The sequence below is a fragment of the Neolamprologus multifasciatus genome, chromosome 5, assembly GCF_963576455.1.
Source record: "Neolamprologus multifasciatus chromosome 5, fNeoMul1.2, whole genome shotgun sequence".
NCBI classification, from domain to species: Eukaryota; Metazoa; Chordata; class Actinopteri; order Cichliformes; family Cichlidae; genus Neolamprologus; species Neolamprologus multifasciatus.
Genome location: NC_140443.1, coordinates 12447271 through 12460029, shown reverse-complemented (window position 1 = coordinate 12460029; position 12759 = coordinate 12447271). Strand labels below are relative to the sequence as shown.

Genomic DNA, 12759 nt, shown 5'->3' with positions numbered 1-12759 from the left:
TGCATATCCTCTACAACCAGGAGCCTGCTTTGAAGCCTTGCTCTTCTTGTCCCAGCTGGCAGCTCCATATGCAACATTTTTGTTCAATATATCCACTTTCCCTTCTCTGCACATGTTGAACCCATCTCGGTCTGATATACTAAGTTTTTAACTTAGTGCCACTGTCTCAAAACCATAAATGATTACATGTCTCTCTACCATCTTGTAAAACTTCACTTTCACTCTTATCCTTCTGTCACAAATAACCTCTCTACCCACTCCATCCTGCCTAGCACCCTTCTTCACCTCTCTTGTCAGTTGCTTTGGACGGTTGACCCAAGTATTGACACTCATTTGCCTTGACTCTATTCTTTGCATGTGCACATTTCCACTCGTCTCTTTCCCATTCACACACACATATATTCTTTCTTGCTTCTACTGACTTTCATTCTAGGGCTGGGACCACGTGTCAACGTAATCGATTACGTCGACACGTAAAATACGTCGATGTAAAATAATGTGCGTCGATGCGTCGTCACTTTCAAAACAGACATGGCGGCAGCGAGTAGCGGCAACACGAAACAGAAACGTGAAAAACGGCAACAAAATGGATTTTGTTTGTGAATGAAGAGCGCTTTTTTGCAGAAAGCAAAGTGAATGTTACATTTTGTTTGTTTAAAGACACCATTGCTGCTATTTATTTTAAATGTTTTGCTTTTAATTTTTCTAATTTTATATATGTTTGCACATTTCATTTCTTGTTAAATGCCATCTCTAATATAAGATTGTACTACTACTACAACTTTATTTTGCAATGTTTTTATTAAAAGGTATTCAAATGAAGAAATTTGTGTTTTTTATTGAGATACATAAATTAGTAAATGTGAAATTGCTATACAAGTCAAATAATGGGGAAATAATCGATAATCGATCAAATCAAAATAGAATCGGACTGAAAAATTAATCACTAGATTCATCAGTTAGGAAAATAATTGTTTTGCCCAGCCCTATTTCATTCCTCTTCGTAAGTGCATACCTCCACCCTTTTCCACCTGTTCCCTACTCAAATTACAGATCACAGTGTCATCTGCAAACATCAAAGTCCATGGAGACTCTTTCCTAACCTCATCTGTCAACTTGTCCATCACCGTAGCAAATGAGAAGGGACTCGGAGCAGAGCCATGTTATCCCACCCCCACCTTACACCTATCTGTTACTCCAACCACACACCTCACCACTGTCTTACTGTCCTCATCCATGTCCTGCACAACCCTCACATACTCTGCCATTCCTCACTTCCTCACAGTTCCTCTCTTGGCACCCTGTCATATACTTTCTCTAGATCCTCAAAGACACAGTGCAACTCCATCTGACTTTCTCTGTATTTCTCTATCAACACTATCAAATAAAACACCACATCTCTATTTCAGACAGGCAAAACAGTCACTGCCTTCTTTCCTAGACATCTCTGTGCCTCCACAGGTATGTCACCTATACCAACTGCCTGTCCCCTCTTCATAGCTGTCTTCACTCCCACCTTACGAATCCTTTCCACTTAATGATTTGTCGGCTGTGTTCCGTTATGTTTTTTATGGCCATGTTTTCTTGAAATAACTATGTGCATGTTAATGTTTCACTTTAAATTTAATAATAGTTTTAAGGTTTTCCAGAAACTAAATAATGATGACTGAACCTGCTGGGCAGGTCTTTCACAAGGTCGTATCTGGGTATGCGTGCTCAGGACCAAATAAAAGGTGGTGAAACAAGAAGTCTGCAAAGTGTTTCAAAATAGCTGAGGAATTCTGTTGCTTGAAATAAAAGACTACAAGGCACAATAAGAAGGTGACAAAATTATGGGGAATGAAAGAAGAGCTGTTGACTTGAGAAAAACACAGTGGTGGAGAAAATGGGAAAGGAAGCAGATAAGGGGGGGAGGGTGAAAGAAAGACAGGCGTAAGGAGAGGAGGGAACAAGGAGAAAGGTCAGGACAGACAGACTGTCTGCTCGCAGAAACAGAACTGGGGTGCACTACGCTTGCCTACTTTACACAATCATGTCAGAAAAGTCCAGTTGAGACTTTAGCACTTAAGTTAAAAGCTAAATCTGACTTACACCTCTTTTAAGTTTACACATTTAAGAAAAAAAATAATTAAGTTACTGTAACTCTGTGGTTGAAATAATTCCCAAATTTTCAGAAATAGCTCTAAAAAGAAGATTTTTGGTAGCCAGGAGTAAATAATTTCAGTAATGTCTAAATTCAGAGATCATTTCATCAGTTTGACACAATGACTTAACTTCAATATAATTGCATGTGAAAATATGAATGATAGTTTTGGTACACCGAATTTTGTCCTGTCATGCACCCTGGGCATGATGTTCCTCTACATAAAGAGAAATAGCTCATAGAGTATAGTCCATCTTACAATGCAGCTGAAATGAAACACACAGTTGTTCAAGCTCATACTTTCAAGCACAACATATTTTCGAATACAATCTGTGTGCTTTCGTTTGCCTCTCTTTTTTCTCCTCTCATCATCTTCTTAGTTGCTTTTTTTGTAGCCACCATCCTGCTCTCTCATTTGTGTCTCTACAAGACACAAGAATATGTTTGTACGTTTTCTTAGTCTAGTCAGTTTAGTTTCTGATAGCCAAACGTAGCAATTTTATCCATCAGTTTGCCTCTTAATCACCACACTAACAGACACACGCAGTATGTTGCCAGTGAGCTAGTAAAAATACAACCAACGCAGGGGCCACATAAGTGTAAGTATCCACACAGAATACTTTTTTTTGGCTAAATAACTCCCAAGCATGAAGGTCATACATGTGTTGTTGATGTGTATTATTTGTATGCAAATATTAATGTTTTTATATACTGTAAATGGATGTGTATGTATCTTTCAGTACTTGCTGTTTTGCATATGTGTGTGTGTGTCTGCAGGCGCATGCACGTGTGCGTACATGTTAAACTCACCAAGGTCAAATATGCATTAAGCCAGGCATGAAATAGAGTCATAGAAGTAGCTCCACAACACTGACTATGATGAAGACATCTCAATGCTAATGGGGAGATTTATTGACCCCACAGGCACAAGGTTGTATGTGTGTGACAGACAGATATAAGGACGGAGCTGGTTGTGCACAGCTAGTGTGTGTTGACAGTGTGAGAGAGAGGGATTGATTTGAGTGAGGTGTGTGTGAGTGCGTGTGTGTGAAGGCCGTTTATGCTGCCGGTGAGTGTGTATGTTAATGCAGTCCTTCATGCTTGGCAGTGTGCTATATAAAGTTCCCTCCTCCCACCCTGTGACTTTATTAAGACTCAGTTATGGATGACTTCGAGTCAAAGTATCACTGTGTTAGCACTTAACTCCATCTTCAAAACTAGTGTGCCCATCTTTCTGCCTTTAAATCTATATTGTATACCCTTTTTCAAAGACAGGCAAAAGGTTCCCATTTAGCTCTGTAGTCTTCCAGGATTAAAAGCTTAGCCTTTTTGTTACAGTATATGCAATTAAATATCACAGGCATGACCACCACTATGTTCATTATATACTGCATATTATAAATTTAGATTGCTTTAAATTATATCTCACAGTCAGTTATGATTTTTTGTATGGCCGTGGTATGGCCTCACAAAAATGCCTGACATCCACAATATTTTTTTCCAAGTAATATGAAAGAAGTGGCTTTATTAGCAGCAATCGAATATCTATATTTACAGAGAAATAACAAATCTAATTCTGCTTTTATTCATTCGGCATCCATCGGCCAACACAGGCACAGTCACTGTAATTAGAGTAGGCAAACTATTATTCAAACGGAAATTGAAATTATGCTAAACAATACACACTATAAAATATAACCATTATTTTCTACTTGGACATTTGTAGTTGGAAATAAGTAGCAGACATGCCATTCTTGCTTTATTCTATCCCTATCTTAGTCCACTGTTCCGCATTGCAACGTAATAATGCAACTCATTTTACATTCATTAAATACAGCATTTCATTTTAAATATGCCTACCATGATTCAATCGCTTTCTTCTAGCTACACATCCTAGCATGAAGAAACATCTGTTATATCAGGCATGTCTTTGTAAATGCACAGTTTCTTAAAATGCAAATAACACATTCTGCAAACATTACAGCACTAAAGTTCAAGAGCTGGAAACGCTCTCATGCAGCTTGGAGACAGAAATCTTAGCAGCGAGCATTTTAAAAAAGTGAGAAAGCTGTGGCTGGTAAGTTTATCTCTTTAGTTCTCTTCCTCTTTATGTCTTTCAATGAAGCACAAGGTCAAGTTCAACTCTATTTCACTGCTGCACAGCCTGGCCAGTGAAATTCTCTTCGGTATGGATGAAAAATTGCTCAGATATTTGAAACACATTATAGCCGGTAGAAGAACAGTAAGCCGTTAACATAAAAGATGGAAAATACAAGTGCAACTGAGCTGTCCAGGGGAGGAGGGATGAAATGGAAAGCAAAAAAAAAATGATAGAAATGCAGACAGCAATCAGTGGATGAAAGAGTGGAAAATGAAAAGAAATAAAGAGATCCCTTGAGCCCTAATATGTCTGCCAGTCAACAAACGATGTATAGTAAAATTGGCCTTGAAGGGAAGAGGGTATACATACAGTGGCTTGCAGAAGTATTCGGCCCCCTTGACCTTTTCCACATTTTGTCACCTTACAGCCACAAACATGAATCAATTTTATTGGAATTCCACGTGAAAGACCAATACAAAGTGGTGTACATGTGAGAAGTGGAGCGAAAATTATACATCATTCCAAACATTTTTTTACAAATAAATAACTGAAAAGTGGGGTGTGCGTAATTATTCAGCCTCCTGAGTCAATACTTTGTAGAACCACCTTTTGCTGCAATCACAGCTGCCAGTCTTTCAGGGTATGTCTCTACCAGCTTTGCACATCTAGAGACTGAAATTCTTGCCCATTCTTCTTTGCAAAACAGCTCCAGCTCAGTCAGATTAGATGGACAGCGTTTGTGAACAGCAGTTTTCAGATCTTGCCACAAATTCTTGATTGGATTTAGACACCAGACAGGTCAGGGATAAAGTTATTGAGGAATTTAAAGCAGGTTTAGGCTACAAAGAGATTTCCCAAGCCGTGAACATCCCACGGAGCACTGTTCAAGCGATCATTCAGAAATGGAAGGAGTATGGCACAACTGTAAACCTACCAAGACAAGGCCGTCCACCTAAACTTACAGGCCGAACAAGGAGAGCGCTGATCAGAAATGCAGCCAAGAGGCCCATGTGACTCTGGACGAGCTGCAGAGTTCTACAGCTCAGGTGGGGCAATCTGTCCATAGGACAACTATAAGTTGGCCTTTATGGAAGAGTGGCAAGAAGAAAGCCATTGTTAACAGAAAACCATAAAAAGTCCCGTTTGCAGTTTGCCACAAGCCATGTGGGGGACACAGCAAACATGTGGAAGAAGCTGCTCTGGTCAGATGAGACCAAAATGGAACTTTTTGGCCAAAATGCAAAACGCTATGTGTGGCAGAAAACTAACACTGCACATCACTCTGAACACACCATCCCCACTGTCAAATATGGTGGTGGCAGCATCATGCTCTGGGGGTGCTTCTCTTCAGCAGGGACAGGGAAGCTGGTCAGAGTTGATGGGAAGATGGATGGAGCTAAATACAGGGCAATCTTGGAAGAAAACCTCTTGGAGTCTGCAAAAGACTTTAGACTGGGGGGGAGGTTCACCTTCCTGCAGGACAACAACCCTAAACATAAAGCCAGGGCAACAATGGAATGGTTTAAAAAAACATATCCATGTGTTAGAATGGCCCAGTCAAAGTCCAGATCTAAATCCAATCGAGAATCTGTGGTAAGATCTGAAAACTGCTGTTCACAAACGCTGTCCATCTAATCTGACTGAGCTGGAGCTGTTTTGCAAAGAAGAATCGGCAAGGATATCAGTCTCTAGATGTGCAAAGCTGGTAGAGACATACCCTAAAAGACTGGCAGCTGTAATTGCAGCAAAAGGTGGTTCTACAAAGTATTGACTAAGGGGACTGAATAATTACGCACACCCCACTTTTCAGTTATTTATTTGTAAAAAATGTTTGGAATGATGTATGATTTTCGTTCCACTTCTCACGTGTACACCACTTTGTATTGGTCTTTCACGTGGAATTCCAATAAAATTGATTCATGTTTGTGGCTGTAAGGTGACAAAATGTGGAAAAGTTCAAGGGGGCCAAATACTTTTGCAAGCCACTGTATGTTTGCCCAAAGGAGTCAGGTCTTTTACCATTACCTGCTGCTAAATGGTGCTAATATTTTCAAAAGAACAGAACACTTAATAGGTCTGGTCTTCGCCTATTAAAAAGCATAAATATAACATGTGAGATAATTATAGGCAACTTAATGCATCAGTTGTGCTAGACTTGACCCATCTTATGATCTTGTTTACCACCTTTAAAAAAAGAAAAGACTTTACAGTATTTTTTCTCTTTTGGTTGACACAATGGCAGAGTGGTTAGCACTGTTGTTATGTAGTTTACATGTGTCCCTGTGCAGGTTTCCTCCTGCCACAGTCCTCCTTCCAAACTGGCTCTTGGCATGCATGCGAGAGTCTGTGGTTGCCTGCCTCTCTATGTTAGCCCTGTGATGGACTGGCAGTATTTCCATGCCTTTCACCTTATGACATGCCAAGTGCGTGGATGCATACTTTTTTAAAGCCTTAGTGGGTCTGAGTGATGAGCGACAAAGGATAAAAATGACAGGGGAGAAAAAAAATTGAATATATTTCTTATATAAGCATCATGTCATTAATTAAAGTGCAGTTCGCTAATTGTGATTACAAAATCAGCTTAGAAGACTTTTAAATCCAGAAGAGAAGAGATGAAAAGAATGACAAAAAAAACAAAAATGGAGAAGGAAAGGGAAATAAAGGGCGATAAATGACGGAAGAGAAAGAGCACCAGCAGAATGTATATCTACTGAGGGTCACAGAGATCAACTGGTCTAGACAGTATCCCAGCGGTTTACCTCATTTCACCTCCCTTCTCATGACACAAGGCCAGAAATCACTTATTCACAAACTCCTCATAACTGTGTGTGTATGTGCACGAAAGCCTGCCTCTTTGTAACATAGAGACACCATAGTCGAACAGAGATAACTGTGTGTGGGTGGGTGTTTGTTTGTACATGAGTTACTTAAACTGTGATCTGTGAAGTCAGCACACAGAATAGTCTGCTTCATGAGAATTTCTTATTTAACAAAAATTGAGTCTTATCTTATCAAGTTAGCAACTGAGAGAGAAAGAAACAGGTGGCCAGAAAGCTTCTCCTACTTCTCTTTCCAGAAAAAGGAGCGTCAACTTCAGATCCTTGTTTGCCACAGTTTGCTGTGTACTGTTATTCAGTTTGTTAGTATTGATGACTTTTGCCTGATGCATTGAAAGAAAAATTAAAGCTAATAATACGTTGAGTTATACTAGTTAAATGTCTCCATTTCAAAGCTGTCAAAAATCACATGTTTGTCAGTTACTCCTGATATAAGAAACCACTACTACTAATAATATTATTACTAAAAATAATAAGCCAACACATTCTTGAATCCAACCTACGAATCTGAAAATGCGATATGGCAGCAAAGAGGTTTGTTGGGGTTTTTTTTAGTATAAAAAAAATTCAGATTTAATCTCACTGGGCCCTTTCTCTGTGGAGTTTGCATGTTCTCCACATGTTTGCGTGGGTTCTCTCCAGGTACTCCAGTTTCCTCCCACAGTCCAGACATGCAATTAGTGGGGTTAGGTTAATTGGTGACTATAAATTGCCCATAGCTGTGAATGTGAGTGCGAATGGTTGTCTGTATTGTGTTATTGTGTTAGACATGTACCATCATTGGTGACCTGTCCAGGATGTAGCCCCTGATCCTGATAAGGATAAGGGCTCCAGACACCTCAACCTAGTTTACATGTCCCTATTTTTATCCGCACCCTTTGATCTTCAGAATGCCAAGAAAAATAAATAAAATAAAATAAAATAAATCCTGGAGATATTCCTACTATGCATTTTCATTTGCTCATTGCATTTTCATCTGAAACCATTTTTTTTTTATATTGGTATTTTTAGTATGTTCCTATACCCTTTCACACTAAGCCTTACTGAACGAAGAAAAATAAACTGATAAGGATCCCAGTCATTAAAGCAAACTGAGCCAACTAACTGCCGAAAAGGTCTGGTATGCTGGGTTTAGCTGTGGCTCCCCAGTCAAAAGGAAGTATGTCTGAGAGACCAGTAGACTTGAATATAAGCTGTGTAAGCAGGCAGTCAAGATGTGGCTGAAAAAGAGCACAGAGGTTCAATCTGCCTTAAGAGCATAAGGTTTAGAAAAGCCTTCTCTCAACCCTGCACTCACCTTCAATTACCCAGCAGTGCCACATTATGGCCAAACAAAATGACTACCATTAGCCATAATCACCTTACATGCAGCCTGATGCTATGCTGAACTGGACTGGGAAAATAATTGGCCCTCAGTAATATGGTTGGGGAAAAAAAGAAGAGATATTTCCAATACGAGCAGGGCTGTGGATAGAAAATATGTGCTCTTTGCACAGGTGGTAACTCTGGACGATCATCAACTTTCATTGTGCCAGCAGCACAGTTGCTGTTAAGTGTTCTACTTACTTGCACTGCAAAATATTTTTTTGGAAAATGTCACGTCAACAAGGTCTTTGGACTGAATCGTTTCTTTCAGTAAAACATGCACTCAAAAAAAAAATCAAGGATTCTCATCTTTTCATTATGTTAGTTTGCTCAAAATCTTTTCATCACTTTTCCTGTGTATCATTTTTTTGAACAAAGAAGTCCTTCACTCGTATGTATTGGCCCTTTTCAATCACAGCAGCTTTTTAAGGGACCTTAAATTGTTAATTAAAATGGAAGAACCTAGCTCTAAACTTAAACGCCATAAAGTATGGAACAAAGTAAAAGTCCAGGTGTTAAAAATATGTTAGGTGCACACTGTTCTCATCAAAATCTACTCCCAGTATTATTTTCTTTATATGTATTGCATTACTCATAGTATTGTTAGTAATGTATTATTAGTAATAGTGTTCCACTTATGGAATTCAGTCAAAAACAGAGATACATACTATAACAAAGGATGCAGATGATACCAGTCCATTTCAATCAGTCTTATAGTCAAAAATCCGTCTCAAAAAGGAATTAACCCTCAGCTATTTGACCATGGAATTAATTAGATATCAATTAAAACAATTATAATCCCATTAATATACTGAACAAATGATCCCTTTTAATGCACTTCTGCCTTCAGTCAAATTTAGTCAAAGCCTTGAAAGTTTGAAGCTGTAACCTTCTATTGATTTGAGTTTTCCCAACTTTAAGGTTTTTAAAGGCAAGCAGGAATATGCAGAGGGGAATTTAAAATACAGATTTTTATTGTCTTTTTCTTGAGCTCCTATGCGTCTGGGTTTGTCATAGTATTTGTGCAACTGTGTGTACCTAATTAACCGCAGAAAGCTCCTGATCCATAGAAAAACATGACTTCTGTGTTAACAGCAGCAAAGGATTGTCCTTGGCAGGGTATAAAAGGCTGACACTTCCTTTGTGAACTGACAGAGAACAGTGTTGCGTAACCTCTTAACATACATCAGTGTCTGACAAATTGATTTTTAGACAGAAACGTGTTTGCACATAAAATGCACACTATGCCGCTGTGGCTTTGTACTGATCCACAGGATTTATGTCGCATCAGTGTTAACACTGTGCTGGGTGTATGTGCATATGGATATTTGTGAGTGTGTACTCTGTGTATTTGTAACTTTGTGATGTGTTCTTGATTCTTAATCTATATATTTTGATTTTTGTCTATATTCTGCAACAAAAACCTAAAGAGAAAAACAGCAAGGTTGTGTGTGCATTTCTATGGAATACCCTTGCTATGGAATAGCCAAAAAAACGCCCGAGTCTAAACACACATGCCCTCCTGCTGCCCCAGAAAAAAAACAAAACACAGCAAAAAAAAAAGGAAAAGAAAGAAAAAAAAGCTTTTCTTTGCATAGTGGATTTATTCAAGCTCCTTTTACTTCCCTTTGATCCTTCAATCTGTATGTCTCTTTTACTGTCTTCTTAATAACTTTCTCTCTCTCTCTCTCTCTCTCTCTGCACCTATCTCAGCTCTTCCTGAAAGCTATTGAAAAATGATCCTCACTAGCATCATTGAGGCTCCTGCTACTATTATCCATTTTGAAAAGCCGGAATGGCATTGAAATGTATTTAAATGTAGGAATCTTACTTTTAAAGTAATATGATTTTTATCCATTTATTATAGATTGAAGTTCAGCTGCCTTTAGAAGTCACCTAGAAAAAAAAGAACTCTTGAACTCATTAGAAATTAAAGTGTTAACGTGATAATGTATGACTAGAGGAAAAATATTAAAAGGGTATTTTAACATTCAGGCTTGCAGTGATTGATATGTACTATTTGCAGTCTGCTTGGTCAAGTTGGTTCAAGCGTACATTTCACATTGTTTTCCTGTCTTGCAACAGAGGCCATTTGGTTTGTACTTTAAATTTATGGTCAATAGAAGACATCAAAAGTATGTGGATTTCTTTAAGTTAAGTTAGGGGTATTACAGACTGAAAATAATGAAAACACTGCCATTTTAAATATATTTAAAACTATCTTAGAAAGTTAGTAAAAGGATGGAAGTCTTCTGACCACTATGAGGTTATTATTATTGCATATTGTCTGGTTTATTTCCATTTTTAACATCTGTATTTCCTGTTCCTCTCTCTCTCCTCTTTTTTCTCTTCTACACTCTGCCTTGTTACCTTGGATAATGATGTTGATGATAATAACCCAAATTGTTATGCTTAGGATGATGTGCAACCAACACCTAGACTGCTGCTATATGATGACTATAGATGACATTTATGCAGGAAGAGATAAAACTTTATCAAATCCAGGAAACTTTTTTTTTTTCATTTCTTAGACCTTAAAAATATGTAAGCTCTGCTATTTATTTTTTCCCTGGATGAAATCTATTTTTTTCTATATTTTGTGTATTAATTGTAGCGGATTTTTCTTTGAGTAACAATCAAAGTTTCATTTTACATCCCTTGATTTTCGAACTGTAGTAAGAACAGATGGTTCCATAAAACACTAATGTCATACCATGAAGATGTATGACAGCAAATTTGTGCCATTGCACAAATCGCTCAAGCATTTGTTTGCATTCTGCTTCATCACGCCTTGATGTTCATCGGCAAATGGCACAGAAACCTCTGTACCAACTGCATGAACTGCAGAAAAGAAGCTCGAATACATTAAAGTTGGATCACTGCTATAGAATAAAAGTTGTATTTTTCTACAACTGACTACTTTGGTGAGTTTTTTTAGGGCAGGAACAACTCAAAAATGGGTGTTTATGACAATGATTTTCCAACAGGCATAAAAACTGTCTACACAGATGTATCTGAAACTCATGTCCTTAAGAAATGAGGGTGGGGTGGACAGCTATCAAAGAACTGACATCATCCTTGATCAATCTACAGTTTGCTGAAACCTCATCAGAAATGGTCTCAATGGAATGGTGGGTGTAAATGGCAAATTACACAAAAACTGGGCTCAAAAGTGGCAAAAGGTTTTGGAGTGATAGAAAGGCATATAATGGAACAACATCAGTCATAGATTGGCCTCCCCAGAACCCAGACTTTAACAATATGGAAGAATTGTGGGACCATCTTGACATAGATTGGATCACAAGGCAGACAAAAAAAACACAAAACAAAACAAAAACCTTCAAGAAGTCTACTCTTTAAGACTACTTTGCGAAATTAGAAAAAGGCTTGCCTTTGCGGTGGAATAAAGGTGCTTATGCCAAATACTTACTTTTAAGCTTTTAAGTGACTTCTTTATTAAAAATTCTACAGAATTGGTTTTGGCTTGTATATGTTTGGACATTTCAATAAATCACTGCACACATTTGCAATCTTCCTAGCAAACTATAAAGAAATGGGGGAGGCTTTTGGACAGCACTGTGAAAAATGAAAAAATAGAAACAGTGAAAAAGAACGGAGAAACTCCACAATCAAAAGAAAGAGCGGAAAGTGGAAGCAGAACATTTGGAGAAAAACGAAAACACTGGCGAGAGGAGGTGTGGCAAGAAGAGGATGAGCTAGGAGCTGACTGATAACTATAATCACATAAAACAAACTTTCCTGTAAAATCCTTTGCATGTGCAGAATGTGTGAGACTGTGTGAAGTGGTTCACTTATGCAAAGACAAGCTATACACAGACGTCACACTTTGGCAGTGGCTTGAGCCAACCTTCCTGGCAAAGAATGTGTCAATCTGGCCAACAGAAGGGAAGAGAGGGAGGAAATGAAGAGAAAAAAACAGAAAGAAGGTACAGGAAAATGGTTTTGCAATTTCGTTCTGTCCTTGTGTAAATGATGTGATTGTGTGTGGACACATTTCTCCTAGCGTGTGAGTATGAGGGGACTCAAGTTCATTTCAAGTTCAAGCAGAAAAAATAAGACACGCATTTTTTCTGCTTCATGTATCAGTGCAATTAGCAATAAATTGCGTATTGCAAACATTAGTACATCCGATTTATGCCTCGAGAAAGGAAACTCATAGAAATCCAAATTCTTACCTATAGAAGTTGTGGCTGGAACTGGCTCTTTGGACACTGCAAAGATATTCACAGTCATAAATGAAAAAAAAAAGTGTTCAGTTATGAATAGCATTCAATTCAATGTAAAATTACAAG

General features: G+C 38.2%; 1 protein-coding gene across 8 annotated transcripts in view; it reads right to left on the bottom strand.

The window, feature by feature from the left end:
• ptprt (protein tyrosine phosphatase receptor type T) overlaps positions 1-12759 on the bottom strand; it is a 312417-nt gene that overhangs the window by 59249 nt on the left and 240409 nt on the right. For all 8 annotated transcript variants that reach the window (XM_085158891.1, XM_085158893.1, XM_085158894.1 and 5 more), the window contains one exon: positions 12643-12678. In XM_085158891.1, coding sequence (XP_085015017.1) covers positions 12643-12678 — 36 coding nt within the window. The remainder of the gene's footprint in view (positions 1-12642; positions 12679-12759) is intronic.